At 49.0% G+C, this 19343-nt stretch overlaps 1 protein-coding gene across 13 annotated transcripts in view; it reads right to left on the bottom strand.

Moving 5' to 3' along the window:
* Positions 1–2205: 2205 nt before the first annotated feature.
* GRAMD1B (GRAM domain containing 1B) overlaps positions 2206–19343 on the bottom strand; it is a 100543-nt gene continuing 83405 nt past the window's right edge. For 11 of the 13 annotated variants that reach the window (XM_040616002.1, XM_040616001.1, XM_040616004.1 and 8 more), the window contains 16 exons: positions 18526–18629; positions 18273–18368; positions 17719–17799; positions 15477–15592; positions 14828–14984; positions 13949–14138; positions 13429–13572; positions 12650–12768; positions 11062–11204; positions 10281–10384; positions 9666–9869; positions 9351–9441; positions 7287–7298; positions 6872–6979; positions 3960–4077; positions 2206–3282 (listed from right to left, as the gene is read on the bottom strand). In XM_040616002.1, coding sequence (XP_040471936.1) covers positions 3193–3282; positions 3960–4077; positions 6872–6979; positions 7287–7298; positions 9351–9441; positions 9666–9869; positions 10281–10384; positions 11062–11204; positions 12650–12768; positions 13429–13572; positions 13949–14138; positions 14828–14984; positions 15477–15592; positions 17719–17799; positions 18273–18368; positions 18526–18629 — 1877 coding nt within the window. In that variant the 3' untranslated portion in view covers positions 2206–3192. The remainder of the gene's footprint in view (positions 3283–3959; positions 4078–6871; positions 6980–7286; positions 7299–9350; positions 9442–9665; positions 9870–10280; positions 10385–11061; positions 11205–12649; positions 12769–13428; positions 13573–13948; positions 14139–14827; positions 14985–15476; positions 15593–17718; positions 17800–18272; positions 18369–18525; positions 18630–19343) is intronic. The other 2 variants (XM_040616003.1, XM_040616009.1) reach the window with 1 other exon arrangement.

The raw sequence follows: 19343 nt of genomic DNA on the forward strand, positions 1-19343 counted from the left end.
GCTGCAAAAGGAATTAATCTGTCTATTGGGACTCAACTGCAGTAGCAGGCGATTCCCACCTTGGCTCTCTAGAGGAAGGTATCTAGGTGAAAACACACCGAGGTTTTGTTTAAGCCCTCAGCTATAGTGCTGTTGTGGGGTTTGCCTTAAGAAAAAGACCTTGGGCTTTTTTTCTTTTATTACTACAGTGATAAGTGAAGAGGCAATAAAAGATCATGAATCCGATCCAGCTCCAAGCCCAACTTGCTGCCAAGTGGCAAAAAGAAACCTAAAGCCTCAAAGAGAAACCTTCCTTGGTCTGAAGAGCCCTACAGGCACCTACAAGGTTCTGTTGCTGACCATCACCCTTGTGCTCTTTTATGAAAAATTTAACGTAGCTGTGTGTCAGGAATCTATCAAACATGTTAAACCCAGTTTAAGGTGATGTGCGGGCAGAACAAATGTTAGTGCTTGAGTTTGTTACAGCTGCCCCTACGTGGCCTTGCACTGATTTAACCAACCTTGTGCAATTCTGTCTCTTGGGGCCAAGCCCAAGGAAACCACGTCAGCTGGAACATCCCGAACCTAACGCAACAGCAGTCTGGAAGAATGCTGCAGAGGAAGAAGGATGCACAGGTAAGTGAATGGATTTTTTTTTGTCTCCATAACTAGCAAGAGAATGTGAAATCGGTAAGAAACCACCTCTGATCACTAGCGTTTATTTTCAACCCCCTTGGGACAAGTGAGTTTGCCTCTCAGTGGGTTACGTCTGTCTATGTAACAAAACCCTCCCGGGCCTGGTGGCAGACACCCCCATTCCAGGCTTCTCTCTCAAGATGTGGCCTTTTTCTTCTCCAGCATGGGCAAGGAGGCAAGCACAGGGCTTCCTCTCCCTCTTCTTTCTCGGTGCTTGGAATTAAATTCTAGAAAAGGGGAAGATGGGCAGCGGGGGATTTTTCTGTTCTTAGTAATTGTGGGAGTGACTAATGGGGAAACAAGACTCATGGCCAGTGTGGCAAGTCACAGTGGGGAGTCAGGGCCCTCCTGTCCCAAGATGAGCCACAGAATGCCCTGCCTGGGCACTAGCACCTCAGTTTCATTGTACAGTAGCTATTTCAGCAGCCTCCCTGGAAAAAAGTCAGGGAGCAGTGAAGTAGTCAGCAGCATTAAATTAAATAAATAGTCATAAATACACATTACTCTCTAGTTGCCGAGGCATGCTTTTCCCACTTGTACCTTGCTTTCACACTCTTAAATGTCTTTTTGATACCCTGTCTTCATCCGTGCTCCTTCAAATGTGAGTCGTCTTCTGTGGGACATGTGTTCAGCACTCGGTCATGAAAATTGTAGGTAGGTTGGGAGAAATCGGGGGGTTACTTCTACATACGTTACCTTTCCCTAATTGGAACGCACGAGCAGGAGCTTGTGAGGGTTTTCCTTACACTCCACTCTGCCACCCAGCCGTGCAGTAAGAGTTTCTGCTATAGAGGTAAGAAGACCAGTTGCCCACCCTTATGTCCCCTGCTCTTTCAGCACCCACTGGAGCTGGAGACAATGGGTGAGCTGGAACTGCACCGTTTGCAGATGGGGAATATGCAGCTGACTCCCTCCTGCCATTTGGAAGGTGGAAAAATCCTGGTGTCGAACAACGAGGAGACTGAGGGCCTCACATATCACCTGATCTACACAGCTAGGTAAGATGCAGAAGCATTTATGAAACATTCAAACAAGGACCCTGCCTGCCAGCCAGGCACAGTGGTGGCTGTACACCACACAGCGCCGTCTCCCTGCCCCTCTCCCTCATTCAGCTGCTACTGGGGGTCTGGAATTAGCCCTAGAACAAGTACAAATCCACGCTGTCTAACACAGCCCCCCCACCGCACTCGCTTACAGAGCAAATGCTTCTGAGATCCAGCTTAGGAGAGTCAGCGGGCAGATACCTCACACCACGCACACCCTCCGGATCTATCCTGCCACCTCCTGACACTCCCTTCTCTCTTTTTTGGTCCCCTGAGCCTTCCGAGCCTCTCCTGGACTTTTGGAGGCCTTGTTGCTATATAGATGTAAATACCCCATGACGGAAAGGTTGTTCTTTTTCTCCCTAACGCTTTCCCGCAGACTTTGTAAAACAAGGTAAGGGCTGGGTGGTACGAGCAAAATGCTCTCGCAGACCCGGGGCGGGAGAGAAATTTGCTAATAAGGGTAGTGGGAACAGTTGCAAATAAATACTAATTTTGGTTTTCTTTATAAGCTGGGGTTACTCCCCCTGTTGTGGGTAGTCACCCTTTCAGCACCAATGCAGATCTTCAACACAGGGATGGCTTAATGGCAGGGGCCCAAGCACAGAGAAAGCTGAGAACTACAGAAGATGAAAAGGGGACACTGTCAAAGGGAATGGAAGTGTGCTTTCTGTGGCGTGGCTCTCCTCCACCCATGCACCTTGTAGGCAGATACTCCCCTCCCCACCATCACTTTGCCTGTTAACACAGTATCAATAAGAGGAGACAGCAAACTAGTGTTTGGAGTGAACTTTTCAGCCCATTTACATTCTGTGCTTTGCTCTCTGAACCAGGCTGGCCGGCACGACAGCGAATTGGACTTCTGCTCCAAGAAGTATAGGAGGTGACTGCCAGTGAGATCTGCTTTCTATAGACCTACAGCAATTCTCCCAGAGGCCTCCTCTCCAAATGCAGAATAGTTTTGTAAGGGATTGACAGCGATTGCCAAAACCTCTCTGCCCTGAAGCCAGCAAGGTAAGAAAGTTGACAGTGTCCCCTTTGTATGTATAGATAAATACAGCCAACCAGGGACCTCCATGCACAGGGGTTGGGGGGGGGCACTCGCTCTGATGCTTTCCTTTGAAACAACAAAAACAAATCAGACAGACAGACAAACAAACAGCCAGGAATATTACAGAAGTGGTGCACGGGCCCAGGGGAGCACGCTCGGGCGTGCCCCTAAGCGCACCGCAGTGCCGGGAGAGCACAGCCCTCCCACACACGCACACGCCACGCTACCACCGAGACGCTCCATTTCAGCCAGTGCTGGAGGTCAATCCTTCCTCTCGATACGTAGGCTTTTTTTTTTTCTCTTAAAATCTGTATATAATATATAGATTTATATTCTGTATATATATATATTTATATATATATATTTATATATCCTATTTACACGTATTGCACACCGTCCTCTGGCCTCCTGCATTCCTGCCTGTTAGTGGAAACGTTTCCGTTTCTCCTCTGGATCTGACCCGAAGTCCCGGGACCCGATGCCATTCTGAAGATTTATTAGTGAATCCTTCATCTGCAAGACAAGAAATTTCTCCACTGTGATGCTACCCTAGAGGTGAGGGTGCTTTGGGATTTCCTTCCCTCCTTCCATGTAAAGTACCGATACCATCATCCCCTGGTTTTGGGGAGCAGCACATCAGGGCGGGGCTGTGCCAATGGGGACTGGAAAGAGCGGAGCCCGTGAGAGACCACTCCCCGAGGTAACAGAAGGGGCAAGCAGCGCTCTGCACAGAGGAGAGCAGCTTTCACGTATGAACTATGTTCTAGGCAGCTCTCAGGAGCAGATACTGACCCCGCCGGCTTTGTGCCACCACGGGCCCACGCAGAGCGCGTCCCCTTCATCCACACAAGCTACACAGGAATGCAGGGCTGAGGTAAGAAAGGCTGGCTTTGCAAACTCGGATGCCAGACACTTGGTACAAGAGCTGCTAATATAAGGAGTTTGCCCCTGTAGAATTCTCTCCCTGATGTGCGTGGACCCTGTGAGGTGACGAGAATTTGTGACAGCCTGCAACCAGCCCTGGGGACCTGCTGCCCCCCCACCACATCAGAACACGGATCTCAAGGGAGACAGTAGTGGAGGTGACGCACCTGACGGACAACCCGACAGAACTGGGAAGGACTGCGAGCGGGTGGCTGGGAGACGCAGTGGCCCTCTAGTCCCAGTGCTACCCGGCCGTGCGGTCTCACCTGGTCTAGAAGCATCACGGAGGATTTGATGATCTCACGCCATTTCTGTAGCTCTGAGTCATGATACTTCTGCTGAGATTCTAGTAACTGGGCCCATTCTGTCTGAGACTGGGGTAACCTGTCAGGCAGAATATGAGCAAGAGTCAATCTAGGGAGACTGAAGCGGACTGGGAGAGCACGTAAATCATGTCAGCTTCTGTCTAATCATTTCACCCTTGAGGAGCAGGTTTTCTTGAGCAAAAGTGCATTTAAATGTCGTTGCTGATTTCCTACGTGGGATACCAGTGTTGCTCTGTCTTAACTGTAATAATTAATGAATAGCAAAGATGTGCCTTTTGCAGAAGTTGTTGTAGTGCGGGTGGAAGGGAAGGGCTGTTTGCCAGAAGGGAGCCTGAGGACAGGAGGCAGCGTGCTCTCACTGCCTGGGAGACGCCTGTCCTGAGAGACGGCACCGCGGCTGGACGGGGAATAGTGCAATGCAACGTCATGTTCTGGGACAGGTAGCCCTGTGCAGTGTCTTGGCTTTTCTAGACATGCTGCATCACTCTGTCCGTTAGAACAAGTGGGCAGCACTGTCTCTTTCTTTAACAGCAGGTTAGTGTAGCTGTCGAGCTCCTCCCTTCAGGCCCAATTAATCCTCCAGAGCAGGGCTGGAGGCTGCCGAGTGGGGCAGAATCAGGACAGATGCAGGCACTCGAGGCAGGATCACCAGGACTGGCTGCCCAGAGCCGCTACTCAGGGCCATACGACAGGCCCCAGGACGGTGCCAGCGGAGAACCGGAGCTTCGCTGGGCCGAGACAAGGATAAATCTCAGTCGAGCAGAATGACACAAGGAGCGCGGTGACGAGGAGCGGAGTCAAGGCAGTTGGCAGGGCAGCAGTCCCCCTCTCTGCCCGTTTCTCAGGAGAGGTATGGCTCTTTATTTTTGCATGCCCCCCGTTAAGACAGCTAAGTCATGCTACTTCCAACACAGCTAAAAATCTTTCCTACTTTGTCTTCTGCTTACCTCTTGGGGCTCTGCTGGTTTCCAAGATAGCTAAGTCATCTTTCCTACTTCAGGCTCTGCTGCTTTCTAACATAGCTGAAATCCCTCATCTCAGGCTGCCATAAAGCTTTTCAAGCCCCCTTCATGGAAGTCCCCGTATTAGTGAGAGCTCATCTGCAGCTGGAACTCACTTCTTGGGCTCCTCCTTTCTTCCTGGCTATGTAGTGTAATAGTTGAACTTGTTCCTCTCTCACCTTAGCAAATGGGCAGAGTAGGGTGCCGCTGCAGACCAGCTGCCCTGCCAGCTGCTCCTTGCACCGCTCTGCTCAACCCAGATTTATCCTCACCTTGGCCCAGCCCCGGTGATCCCCCCATCAGCACCGTCAGTGCTTGCATCTGCCCTGCTCAGCTGGCTCCAGATCTAGAGGTAAACCAAAATGTTCATTAAGCACGACATTAAAAAAACAACACGAGTTAAAAAAATGGACCTGCTCCCCATGGTCAATAATCCTAGTGTCAACACTCTAGTACTAATAAAGACTGCTTTCCTTGGCTGAGTGGAGAGGCTACGTACTTAGGATTGGTAGAATAGAGCTACCCATGTAATGCCAGTGCACATTACAAGCAGCATACAAACAGCATGTAAAGCCTGTACTTAAATACTATATTGTAGTGGTTCAAATAAATACCAGGAGTGCCAGAGGAAGATAAAGCAGGCAAAATCTCTTAATATATCTATCCATGGGAAAGCAGCAGGGCTATTATGAAGAAAATAGTAATTCCCTTCACTAATGAGGAGAAATGAGAAAGCCTGTAACATGAGACAAATCAATCAAAAAATTCACCACGACGGTAGCACGTGGCTGTGGATGCTTAAATTTAAACCCAGCTTAGCAAAGGAACAACTGTGACCACGCAAAAGTACAACCAAAAAGGGGACAAAACCACCTGTGTAAAGTGGACTCTGAATGTTCTCAGCCTCTGAAGGCTGAGAAGAGACTGTTCAGAGACTATTCAGGCAGGATACCTGGCACTTACGTACATACAAAATGCAGTCCCCTAAAAATGCCGAAGGAATTCAAAGCATGGAATTGCTGGCTATCAACTACGGGGTGTCAGGTCACTGCGGTAAATGTCATCTACAGAGAAGTGCTCTGGAGCACACCTGGGGAACGCGGACTGGCAGGGCTGCCTTTGACCCTAGACAAGATGGGGGGATCAGTAAAGACTGATCCCAACAATGAATTCAGTCTGGCTGGAGGCTGCTGGCATGCGTTCTGTAACATGGAGAAATGGTGCCATACAGCCCGGAGCTCTGCACAACTCTGCACACACCGAGTGGACACCACACGGAAACAGGGTGTCCAGAAAGCCTACCAGAACGCTACCAGTTATTAAAGAAACTTATGTCAAACTGCAATCACACTTCACTGCTTGCCATCTAGTACTGCCAGGGAATGCTCAGGTCACTAAGTAGCACCCTGTGTCCTCCTCGTGGTTTCTCCATTCCTCCCACGCGCTAACAACTTACTGATACCTGGACCAATACCCTTCAAAGCACTTACCTAACAGCTGATTGTGTCTCAGGACCAAATCCTCCTCTGAGTACAAAGGATTCCTTCTAAGACACTGCTTTTCATACAGAGGGAAGCTTAGCCATCAAAAGAGGGGAGGTAACAACCTTGGCCCAAGATTGCAAAACATCTATGCGTAACGCATCCTCGGTTACGTGGGATGCTGGGAAGAAGCTGCAGTTGTCTTAACTTGCTGTCTTCTGCTGCAGCTGCTCAGTGGTTTTGGATCTGGAAATGCTGATAGCCTTACAGCTTCAGCTAACAGGCCAGAGCTTTGGTGTTCTGGGAAAGCCTCTTAACATCCATAGGAAGCACGCAAGAAGAGGCAAAGACAAAGCAGGCGTTACAGTACCTTTCCTGTAGCCGCAAGCCCTGCCAGGCTGTGAGCGTCTGCGTAGTATATTCCAACATCCAGAGTTTGTAGAACAGCATCATATTGAGAATGACCAGCAGCACCAGACTGGAAATAAAGAAAACTGTCAGTTTAGTGGGAGCATTCATAGGCCATTGCTTGCCAGTTGCACCTGGCACTTTCAGAAGGTGCCTGGGGCCCAGGTCCACACTGCAGGTGAGTGGGAATTTAATCTGAGTAAGGGCCAGCTGATCAGAACTCAAAACTTCACTTTGTGGAAGAAATGTGCGAGCAAGGAGGACAGACAGACAGAAAGACAGGGATGACGGAGCAGACAGAACAGGTTGGATGAGTGGTTGTGCTGAATGGGAGGGAAATGGAAGAGGAAAGAGGTAAAAAAAGAGAGAGACAGTACCTGAAACAGATCCTAATGGGAAGCAGGGGAGAGAAAAGACGGAGTAGCTGCAGGTTAGAAACGGACTGACACAGAACAAGAGAAACTGGGCTGAGCGGAGAAGGCTCACAGACAGTCAGAGAAGATGGGGAGGGCCAGGGAGAGAGGAGAGAAGAAAGGAACAGTGGGAAGACAGGCAAGAAGGACAGACAAATAACCGTGTGCCTGCAATTAATGGTGAAATTCGCTCAGCAAAAGATGAGCTGTGTGTGGACAAGCCCGAAGCGCACCCATGCAAGGCACCATCTGACGTCGAAATACATGCTGCAGTCTGCGTCCAGCCTCACACCCCTCCTCCCACCCCCGGCGACGGATGCTGCCCCAGGCCGCTGCTCTGACCCGGTGCTGTACCGCTCTTCTCGCCGCACCACGCCGGGGCATGTCTGCTCCTCCCGTCAGCCACGCTTGGGGAATAGATTCCCAAATGACACGCTCGTGCCTGTCTCTGAATAGTGCAGCTATTTTGCTGGAAGAATGGCCCACTATTGCCCAGTTTGGTCAGGCAGATGGCAAGTGGCCAGAAGAGTATTCTAAAAACATTACGGAGGGCGCTCTGGACCGCTCTGAGCTAAGCTATTAGCCTGTCAGGAGAGATTGTCACAAAGCTTTTTTTGCCTTCCTACCCAAAGTTTTAATTGCATCTCACCCAGCTCTAGATGCAGAAGATAGCAAGAACCTGTCTTCTCATCGTTACAGCAACTAGCTGGGCTGCTGCTGCAAACCCCTGCAGTCTTTTATCTCAATGGGAAAAGGAAATGCAGGAAGGAGCTCAACTTGAAAAGTAACCGCAACCTACAAATCTCAGCTTCTTCCCACCTCACGGAAAGGTAGGTGGTGCTTAAGAATGAGCCCAAATTCTGCTGTTCCTCCGGGGTGAACGGTATGCTTCCATTTCCCTATGCAATGAAAAAACCCGCTGTATCTGGATTTCTCCTTTAGACCATACTGCTTCACAGCACCGCTGCTGCACTAACACAGGAAAGCTACCATCAGCCCCAGAGGCAGAGGAACAGTAAATACACCTGGGTTTGGGCATAAAGGTTGAGCCACGGGGGTACGAGGGGCTCGTACCCAACTCACTTTGAGCACGCATCCAGCCGAGACCAAGACTAGCAACTGTGAAAGGTGGTGGCAGAAACAGGACCCAAATCACATGTAGTTCTTGCTGCTGAACTAGTGAAATCATGCCAATCTCTCTTGCTTCATCTGTTTCTATCCTTATTTTGCAGAAATCATGTCTCAACAGTCCAGCTTCTTCTGAGATGGTACCTCTTGTCAAAATTGCTGCCCGAGAGCAGACCTGAATAGATTTGCCAGACCAGAGGAAAGAAGTAGCAGACAAGACTCCTCACATCAGCTGAGCCCTGTTCTGACAGCACAGTAACTCCCAGAGAGCTTTGCATGGTCATCTTTCGTGGTAACACCTAATTTGTCAGGAGATTACATTAAATGACTTAATTTAAATGTAAAAAAAAATATATTTCTAGATGTCACTGAAAATCTCTGAACTGAGTCCCTGAAATAAAAACAGACTCATTCCACTTGTTGGATTTCTTCTTTTTTAAGTATTGACTCTCCACATCTTGCACAGCTGCCCCGCACCCTACTTGCGACTGTCAATGTTGCCTGTCCCCCGCAGTGTAGCTGACCTGTATTTAGGACTCCCAGAAACATGCAGATCTGCAAAGCCCGTGCTTGGTTAAAACAAGGTCACCACTGAGGGGAAGGGAGAGACTTTGATAAAAGAAGGTCCAGAGCCTACAGAGCCAGATCAGTGGCCAGCTAAGTACTGGCAAAAGCTGGGATCAATCCAGACAAAACAGCTAATGGGGTAATTTGGGGGAAATTTCCATTAATTGTTTTCTGTCATTGCTTTTTCTGTCCTCTGTGCTGCACGAAGTCTGGGACCAGAGAGGGATATGAGAGAAAAAAAAAAATGGCACAGGGGAGCACAGAACGCCAGAAACACTAAAGGACCACGGTTGTTAAAGGCTGACCATGACGGAAAGCAAAAAAATCGCTTACACAAAACTGATGACAAGGAGCAGCTTGGAGACACTCTGCAGGTGGAAGCCGCTGGGGCTCTCCTCAGGGATGTGCCGTGTCTGAGTGGAACCTGAGGAGACAGATGCGTTCAGGCTAGGAAGTGCTGTCCGTTGGGGAGGTCAACCCTCGTCCCTGTACCCCCCCCTCCATCTCACTCAACTGTGTAATACATCCTCCCTGCCCTGGAAAGCCCTGGCCCCTCTTCCCATTAACCCTCTGCAAGCAAAGCTCCAGTTTGTCTCCAGAGGTACCCAACTCCCCAGCCCCAGGCGCGAGGGGGCTGCAGTTCCTTACCTGCCACGTGCTTGATTCGATGTGCAACCTCCTCATCTGTGGGGGTGGTGACGGGACTCAGCACCTCCTCCAAGTGTGGCACCCGCAGATGGGCATGGGCCCGTTTCCTCCGGCGCACGGTCGATTGCTTGCTCACCTTCTCTTTGGGGGATTGTCTGTGGACCTCAGCCAGGTACGTGCTTTCGGTTTTGGCCAGTTCGCTCTCTGCAGAGACAGCGAGGGAAGGCATTTAATGGAAGCAGCGCTGGCCTTGCAGAGAAACAGACTGAAGCCCTCTAACAGCCCAGCTGCTGGGGCTCAGAAGTTGGCAGGGTCCAAGGCCCACGCCAGAGCACACACCACACACGTCCCCTGCACCTTTTGCCAAACTCTGACCCCAGCCTGCCTGTGCTCCTGCCGAAGAGGATTCGATGACCTGATTAATTCCAGCAAGTGCTCCCCACGCTACGGCAGTGACTGCAGCTGACCCCTTTATTCTGAGCCACCGCGAGCTCTGACCCCCGGCAGGCTGGCAGCGGGTATCACACTGTCGTGCTGCCCACCTGCAGGGAGGCACGGACTAGGGAAGGTGCCACTATGGGCTATTACCACCGCTCTGGTCATTGCCACTCTTACCCAAATGACGGAAATAATCTTCTAGGCCGCTCCAAAAATTCTTCTCAATGAAGGATTTCACCAGCCCCCAAGGCTGCTTCCTGTAACGTAACTCTGTGGAAACCCTACGTGAAGAAAGGAAAGTCTCCCAGTTTTGCTTCCTGGAGGCAATGTCAATTCTCAACCCTTCTCCATGTAAATTCAAGAAATAATCATGCACGCTGTTATTTCTGGAATGGTCTCAGCCTGCCGTGTTTCTCAAGGAGAAGCACTGCATGGAAAGTCCTGCCGAAGGCAGCGGCAGGAAGGCCTCAAGGAGAGCCTCCCCCCAGAGGAGGCCCGAGACCGTCGCCCATGTGGCGGGCAGGCATTTAGGTTACTTGTTGACGTCCAACACAAAAGCCTATCGCTTCGCCTGGCACCAAATGCCTCTGCTTGTCCCCCCAAGCCCGTCTCGGAGGCGCAGTCCCTGAAGCATGTCCTGTTGCTTATCACATGTAGTTGATCGTGTGTGACAACTGGCCCTGCAAGCCACTGCTTCCGAGAAGGGGGCACGGAAGGTCTGTAAATCCTCTCCCTGACCCAGCTGTAACTCCTCGGCGTTGGGTCTATTGTTTGCTCAGTGTCACCACAGCAGGCAGCTGCCCCTGCTGTAACTCAAGTGACAGAAGCGTTCTGGCAACAGGACAAAGAATCAAGGCTAAGTTCTCCCCAGCCCCTTCTAATGTTCCAAGTGTCAGAACTCCCACCCAAAGGTGACTTTTGACCCCCAGTAATGCTCTTTATCCCACATGAAGCGTACCTGAGTCGGCTTTTGTTTCTGGCAACACGAGTCAACGTGTAGCGGTTAATGGTGTAGAAATAATCATGGTAGGGGACGTCGTGAGTTAGCACCTCTGCATCTATGACATAGCACTCGCTTTCTTGGCTGGCTTTGTACATTGTCTGCATAAAAGACAGCATGCAAGGCAACTATTAGTCTGGTTAGAATACAGCTTTGATAAGATTGGCACCTTCACTAGCACTTTAAAAACAGCTCTACCACAAACTGGAGATGACACCCACGCCCAAGCCCCATCTCTGCTCTTTTTCCATGAACAGCTCGCCTTTAAGGGAAGGCATTCTTGAGGAAATCAAGTGTTTCACTCAGATGTTTCCCAAGGGCGTAATTCAAAAGGGCCATTCAGTTCCAGCAGCTCAACCTCAGCATTTATTATCAGAGAGACAGTTACGTGCACTGCCACGTGAGGACCAGTTCTGTAGGGCTTTTGCAAGTGGTACCTCTTCCCACTGAACTGATGCCTGGCTTGTCAGGGAGCAACTTCATCTAAAATCAGAGGTGACCCCACTTTGAGCAGAGGTCCTTTCTAGCGTGAATTATTCTGTGATTCTAAACACTGTAAAAACAGGTCATTTACTTCTTTTAAGCGCTTCTGATCTGCTGCTTTCTTTGCCCAGAACAAACCTCGCAAAGGAGACAGACACAGCTAACTGCAGAGCCATATGCAAAAGCATGGCTTTTCTTCCAGACTGCCTCCACTCACCCCCGCAGTGAGGACACAGCAAAGTGCGCCTCCGTGGTTGACCCCAAACTCAGAAGAAACGAGGCCACGTCCCTGCTTGCCTGGAATCGTACTGTTCCTTTTGCCCATGACTCTGCTCCCCCCTTTCCCTTCTCTGACCCTCCCTGCAGTCTTTGCTTCTGAACAGCATGCTTTATCGCATCTTCACAAGGTACACCTTGCCACTGGGACTCTCCTCTCCCTCGCATGGCATGCTCAGACACTCCATCTTTTCTTGGCTCCTGTTTAGTGTTCCCTCAAGTTAACCCTCAGTATTTACCTTCGGCCACTCGAACGTATCTCTGGACACGAAACGGAGGGTTTTCCTCCCTGTCTGGCTGCAGCCTGAGTAGATACAGCTGGCCTGGCTCTTCCCAGAGCATTGCAGATGCTCCCCCGTTTTTACCATTTTAAACACATCATCTGATTGCCCTCACCAGTAATACTAAAGCCTGGACATCTCTGTGCAGAGCTGTGAGAAGGACTGGCCAGACAGTATTCACAAGTAACATCCGCTGGACTGACTGCAGCTCAAGAACCCCCAGTACCGGTGACAAACATAGTTCTTAGAATCTGCTGGCTTGTTTACAAACTCATCTGGTTTTGCCAGAAAATTTATGGTCCTTTCCTTGCAATGCAATGCAGTGCAAGTGTAAAATTAGGTATACACATTTGCAGTGATACTGGGTAGCAAGTTAACACAAGAAAAATGTGTAAAGGAAAATGGAGATGGAGGATGAAAACGTGCAAAGGAGCATGCCCAAAAGAAGAAAATAAATCACAGATCTGTTTCTGCGAAGCATTACACCCCTGCTCCCTATCACATACCTGCGTCTCAGTGACAGTGGCAGTTTTGGGGGCCAGAGGGTTGGTGAGGGTAATGGTATACAAGATCACTCTGGTCTGATTGCCATTTTCTTCCTTCTTCCAGGGATGAAAGATAATATCTGAGGACAAAAAGATGTTCCATTCAACTAACTGGAGAGCTATCTCGGGTCAGTTCCCTAGGGGAAAGGCTAACCCTATAACCAAGCTCAGGACAGGAGTTCCCCTTGGAGAGCTTGGCTGCAGAAGCATTAGAGCTCAACAGAGCATGAAAGAAAGGTCTCCTGTAATAAATGGGGAAATTTTCTCCTCTTTCAAGTGCAAGGGAAGGGGGAGAGGCTGGGGATGTATCTCCTTCAGCAAAGCTACAGTTACAGGGAAAGGAGGACTACAGCACATCGAGGGACATTCTCTTTTGCATCGTCAACTGCACAGTCTGTGCCAGTGTCCGGTGTGGAGCTAGAAGAGCTTTTTCTTCAAACAGTTAAGCCCCAAAACCAGGATCAGGCTTTAGCTGATGTTAAAAAATAAGACAGTCTGCTTCTTCCATAACTTAGATCTGGCTCTTAGAAAATAAAACTAGACAGCCAAACAAGGCTGGTTCTACCTGCTTTTGATTACTGTCGGTACAGGCTACGGCTGCCCCAAGATGTGCTCAGAATATTGCCCAGTCCCTCTGCCATCGGGCAAAGCTGCACCTCCAAGGCACGGTGCCAAGATCTTCCTTCTGGACAGGCCTCTCCACCTCGGCAGGGAACACAGGGAACACGCCAGCAGCTTACCAGAGAACCGGCGTTGCTCCATGAAGTCCCTCTGGAACTGGGAGTCCGTGAAAAGCAAGTCGTACAGTTTGTCCACGCTGAAGTTGAACACTTCGTTCACATACTGACGGCCATTCAGATCCTCGTAAAAGGCTTGGACTTCCCCTGTGGGGAAACAGGCCCACAAAGCCCAGCTGTGATCCTCCAAGCCAGTGTCACAGGCTGTGCTTTCGCGGTACTGGGACCAGCATGTTACTTGAAGAGGAACCCAAAGAAGGTATTTCTAAACCTTTTCCTCCACTGATCCCAGGATAACAGTGGGAATGTCAGAAGGGGTAATTAACGACATAGGTTACATTAGGGACATCCTTCCCAACACCCCACACATTCGCCCTTCTGTGGCCCAGGATGGGAATTCTTTGTATCTTCTGAACTCTTAGGGTCCAGAAAAGGGATTCAGTATTTGCCGTTCCAGTCTCTCAACAAAGAGGACAGGAGAAGGCTGGAAATACCACCAGTGGAATGGCCCTTCCCCGCATACCTTCATCATGGGTCTCTGACGAGTCACTGAGCTCAGTGGGAATGTCTTCGTTGTCATTGAAGTCTAGGGAAGGGGAGTTCACGGGGCCAATGATCTCTATCTTCTCTCCCATGATATTTGCAATGCCAAGGTCTTTTTCCACTGGACTCTCTGCCACTGCCTCCTCCTCTTCTGGTAGCACTCCATCAAACTGCAGCAAGGAAAGAGCATAGTGAGAGCAAGATCAGCACCTGGAAACTTGCAGTTATTTCTGAAAACTTTACAGCTGTGGGCCAATCTTCATACCTTTGGACATTTGGCCTCGACATGTCTGGAAATAAACTAATAGAGAGAGGAGGAAAGTTACCATACGGTGTTTTGTGCGTATTAGATCACCTCCTCTCAAAGAACCACACCGGGCTCAAGCTTGGGACATACACACAGCTGTGTGCTTGCTCAGGCAAGCACACCAACAATCCCGGTTTTGCTCCCAAAAAAGTCCTACACAGCTAGGAAAATCTGTGGTTATATCTAAAGAAGGTCTGCTCTGCCGTAATAGTGTGAGGGCACACACTGTTTCCGAGGGAATAACTAAAGGCAGAGAAGAAATCATAACCCTTTTAGCTCCAACACTTCAGTTCTTCTCATCTAAAAGTATAGAAAGGAAAATGCACTTGCTGCTGAGAGTCCCAGTTTACTGGCTTTTAAGACAGGCACGCTTTGCTCACTTCTTCTTGGCCAAATGCCATACTCACAGATATGGGTGGTTCGAGGACTGAGGTCAGCTGCAGTGGAAGAGGAGCTGCAGGGTAAGCAGTTACCTCCACTGTTCAAGGATCACCAGCTGGATCCCAGAGAAAAGGATTACTGCTCCCACTGCAGCAGAGGAAGACCACTTACCGAGGCTGGCGCTTCACTGCTTCCCGTAGATGTCAGTGTGCTGGCAGTGACAGATTTCTTTGGCAGCTGAGGGCTAGCTTCTGGCTTGGCCTCCATGCTGCTTTTTGAGGAGCTGTCGTTGACTTCATTCTCTTCCACGGGGATTTCTTCACAGTAGCTGAGACGCCACAGAGAACACAGGTTTTTATGTTTACCTCTCTCAGTACAGCTACAACTGGACACACAGAGCAAGTAAGAACACTTCTATGAAGTTTCCAGTCTGACCGGGAGCAGAAACGGCTCAGTGCAGGGAAGATCAGGCCCAAACTTTTGAAATATTTATACACAGACTGACAAGTATCAGCACTTTCTGACCATGAAACACACTGACTGGCCTTGTGACTGGGATGCTTTGGCATCTACAGAATTGCTCGTCTAGCTCAGCAAGTAGAGAGGCAGGCATTTCAGTCCGTACCGACTTCCATAAGGAAATGGTACCCTTTCAGCTTTTCAGACATTACACGTTTAAAGGTAAATATTTGGCCAGAACCCAGAATCTCTCACCAGGGACAATCAGCAGTTTGAGGTATACAATGTATCAGGACTCCTGCTCTCCTGAGCCCATCTTTTCTTCATCACAGGCAGATTTTACTCCTTCTCACTCACTCACCCCATTGTGTTGAAGTCATCATCAGGAGGCACGTAGTCTTCATCGTCACTGGTCAGACCCAGCTCATTCCCGTAACACTGGTGGACAAAGTGCCAGAGCTCCTTTGGACACAGAGGCTAAAAGAGGGAACAGAGAACAGTACGTATTGTCACCTGAGAATAATGAAAGACAATGAATTTTTAGAACTACCATTATCAAGAGTATTCCTTGCCTTGAAAGCAGAAGCAAGAGATTCTGACACAGCCCCTGATGGGAGGTGAGAGCTTTCTGATGGGCTCACCTCTTCCAAATTCCAGGGATGCTACAAGGTGGCTTGTGTGTGACTGCCACGCTGGCCCAGCCCCATGCTGGCTAGGGGCTGCAGGCGTACGTATCCTTGTATCGTTAGGCCAAGCTGGCTTAGAGATTGCCCCCGTCAAGCAGTAAGAGGCCCTTTCACCCAGTAAGCCTTCACTGTCAGCCCAGGTTCTGCCCTAAAATCTGACTTTGTTATTTTTTCATGCCATAATCTCACGTTACTTAAGGCTATCGCAAAGCAAACATGGGGCTACACCCAGAGCAGTACATGAAATGACATTTCCCGCTTACACAATGGTGTGCACATAATAACGTAAACCATAAACTTGCACTTCCCTCCACACGTATTTTCCCTGCCTCTTCTGCTGTGCCTCCATTTAATGTTTGCTGCTATACCAAACCCCAACACCTTATGAGGTTTTTTCCCCTCCAAGTTTAAGTTAAAGCTGCTTAAAGAATTATAGCTGCAGGGAAAACTAAAACAGCGACAAAGAAAAACATTTCCTGTTACCCTTTGAAATCAAAGAGTTTGTCTCACTAGACACTACTGTGAAAAGCTTGTATATCCTTCCAGTTAAAAAGAGAAAATGAATTATCAAGACCGTTCACAAAAGCCCAGCTTTTTAGGGATGCGGGTCAGCTGATCACCATATGACTGCATTCCGAGGATCTTAAGAAATGGGGTAGGAGAACTTGTGATTTCAATAAGTGGTACAGGGATGAAAGGGGATGGATTTTTACCCATAAGAAATTTATGGCCAATGACAAAGATTTCTTATAAATGAGGGAAAAGAAATCTAGCGAACATTTTCTGAGTTGCTGGCTTGATTCTTCCTGCAGTTACTGCATGGGATAAGGCAGGAAATTTTTAATCTAGCTACCAAAAGTAGCAATCAAAAACATGGGAAAAAACCTCTAATGAGAAACTTTTATCCAGAAAAATGTCTAACTCTTGTTTCACCTTCTTCCCACATGCACTGTAATCCACACATCACGAAAAGCAGACCAGTTTGTTTCTCCCTCTCACCTGCCAGGCACAGATCCTACATTTGGAAAAAAGCTCGAAGTGTTTTCTGTCTTTATCACTCTACGTCTCAGTTCTCATTTGCTTTGACCTTGACACCAAGGGCACTGAATTTTGTTAGAAACTTCAAAAGGCTGATCAAATTACAGCATATGGCAGCAACACAAGCTGCCCAATGCAAAGCAATCCTTTTGCATACTAAATACTACTCCGATTTTCAGGACAGAGTATTCTGGGTGTGTGATTACTTAAAGCCTTCCAGTACGGTATGAACTCAAGCCAGATCATTTCAAAATGCTCGTAGTGCTGTAACATCAGTTCATGAGTCTTACTCTCGCAGGGAGGCCAGAAATACTCAATGGACTGTGGACACTCAGATCAAATATAGGATATCTGGGGCCTCTGGTGCACATCCCTGCCTTATTTTAACATCCAACCTCCCGAGCCCTTCCCCAGTGCACCCCACAGCCACCGTATCTCGTTTGGTTTGGGGATGCCCTGAACACAAGCTCTTTTTCTCTCCTATCTCGAATCAACTCTACACTTCTGCAGCAGAGACTTCCCAAAAGCTTCACCTGCATGGTGAGCTATTCCTGTTACATGTTGAACTGCTTTCTCCTGGGCTGTTTCACTGGAATTGGGGACCTCAAAAAAAGCTCCTTCCTGAGACACATGCTTCCACACCTCAGCAGAGGCAAAGTGGCACCTACTGTGTGTGTAAGACATGTCTGTACATAGACAGAAATCCAAGCGAAACAGAAGAATTGCACCTGCAGTTATGTACTTGCTCTACCTCAACACAGGTGCTTACCGTCCCTACGGCATTTCATGCACATGCATTAGCCACAGGTATTATGCTTCTGCATATTTTCATCACCTCCCTTTCACCCCACCGCAACGCTGAGGTGCTGGTCTCTGTACCTTGTCAAGGAGAGCATTCTGCCAGAGTCTGAACATCATCATGTACGTCCTGTCTCGAGCCCCAAAGGAAGTAAAAAAGTGCTGAACAGGAAGAGATGGAGAGAAAAATCAGTTCAGAAAAGGCCCAAAAAAGGGAAGAAGCAGAAGAGACAAGCTGTTCGCATCATTTCCAGCTACAGTTCACAGAAACACTAAGCAAGCCACACAGCACAGCTGCTCAGTTCTTGGGCACAGGCTGAAGCTCACGGAAGCCTCACAGAGAGGCCGAGTGTCTCAGGGAGCAAGTCTGAGCACAGAAACAGTCCCGTTAGAGATGTGCCACTGCGTCACCTGGATCTTCTGCCCAGCCCCCCACCTCACATCCGAGCTATGTGTGTTCCGGACTCAAGCCCAGGCTCCACAGAAGCTCTGCACCCAGCCCTTCTCCCTTGGCGCTTCCTCCCGGGTAGCACAAGCAGTCAGTTTGGAAAAATCCCGCAACACATTCATATTCCCCGGCCCCTGACAGCCATAAGGGGTGGCCCCAGAGGTGGAGGCTTCAAGGATGGAGGTACCTTTTCAGTGTCAGTGCAAACTTGGATGGCATTAGGAATGAGCCGTGCTGTTTTTTCCTTGGTCATCGAGCAGATGTCCTTCAAGCGAACAGTCAGCTACAGTCAGAGCCATGCAGAAAGGGGAAGGCAGAAAAAGAACACAGGTAAAGAGAGACACCAATGAGAAAGACAATGGAGAGAGTGCTTTTAAAGCAACGTCAGCAAATATGCTGACATAAAACACGTGCTCAGCGTGGCGGTCTGACAGCCTTACCAGTGTCTCCCAACGGAAGATGTTGCTGTAAAAGCAGATCCAGTTTTCAGAGAGGTAGAGGCGGCCCTGCAGGAGAATGTCTCTTTGTAGCGCACATGAGTAATCTGTGGGTGGACAACAGATATCATTTAGGAGCACCAAAACCAGAAGACAGGACAGCCTAAAGGCAAGGATAAGCAGCAGCATCAAGAGGAGAAGCTACTCAACACAATCTCCCAGAAAGCCAAAGGCAGAGCCAGAAGGAACTGAGCCAACAGCCTCTGCTCTGTCCACTAGGTTCTGATTCCTCCCAAGGGCACGTCACAGACAATCCCTCTTACTGACTCATGATCTGCCTTAGTAGCTGGTCATTCTGTTGCACCCTACGTACTATTTTCCAGATTTTAATCTGTCTTTTCACCTTCTAGTGCCACTGTTCGTTTCTCTCACAGTTTAAGCATCCAAAACAATTTATGTTCCTCTGCTAGGATGTGCATCTTTCAACAGTACAAGATACGGTGTGAGATCATCAGTTACATAAAATAAAAGGACAGATGCAATGCACTAGGCAATCACTAATCAGCTGCAAGGCCAAAGCCTAAGTGGATACAGGCAGGGCAGTCATGTGTGAATAGGGAGCACCAGGGATGTTAGGAAAAAGGGAAGCTCAGTGGTACTGACACGTGACCCTGACTAAATGAGGAAAAAGCTCAAACACTAACACATTGTCAGGTTTGGGGGAGCACTGTGGAAGAAAACACACTCCTCAAACCACGAGGGAACTGAGCCGTGGCCGATACAAATCAGCATTGCTCCCTGAAGCAAAATGAATGAAACCC

This window comes from Falco naumanni, chromosome 16 (assembly GCF_017639655.2).
Source record: "Falco naumanni isolate bFalNau1 chromosome 16, bFalNau1.pat, whole genome shotgun sequence".
Taxonomy (NCBI): domain Eukaryota; kingdom Metazoa; phylum Chordata; class Aves; order Falconiformes; family Falconidae; genus Falco; species Falco naumanni.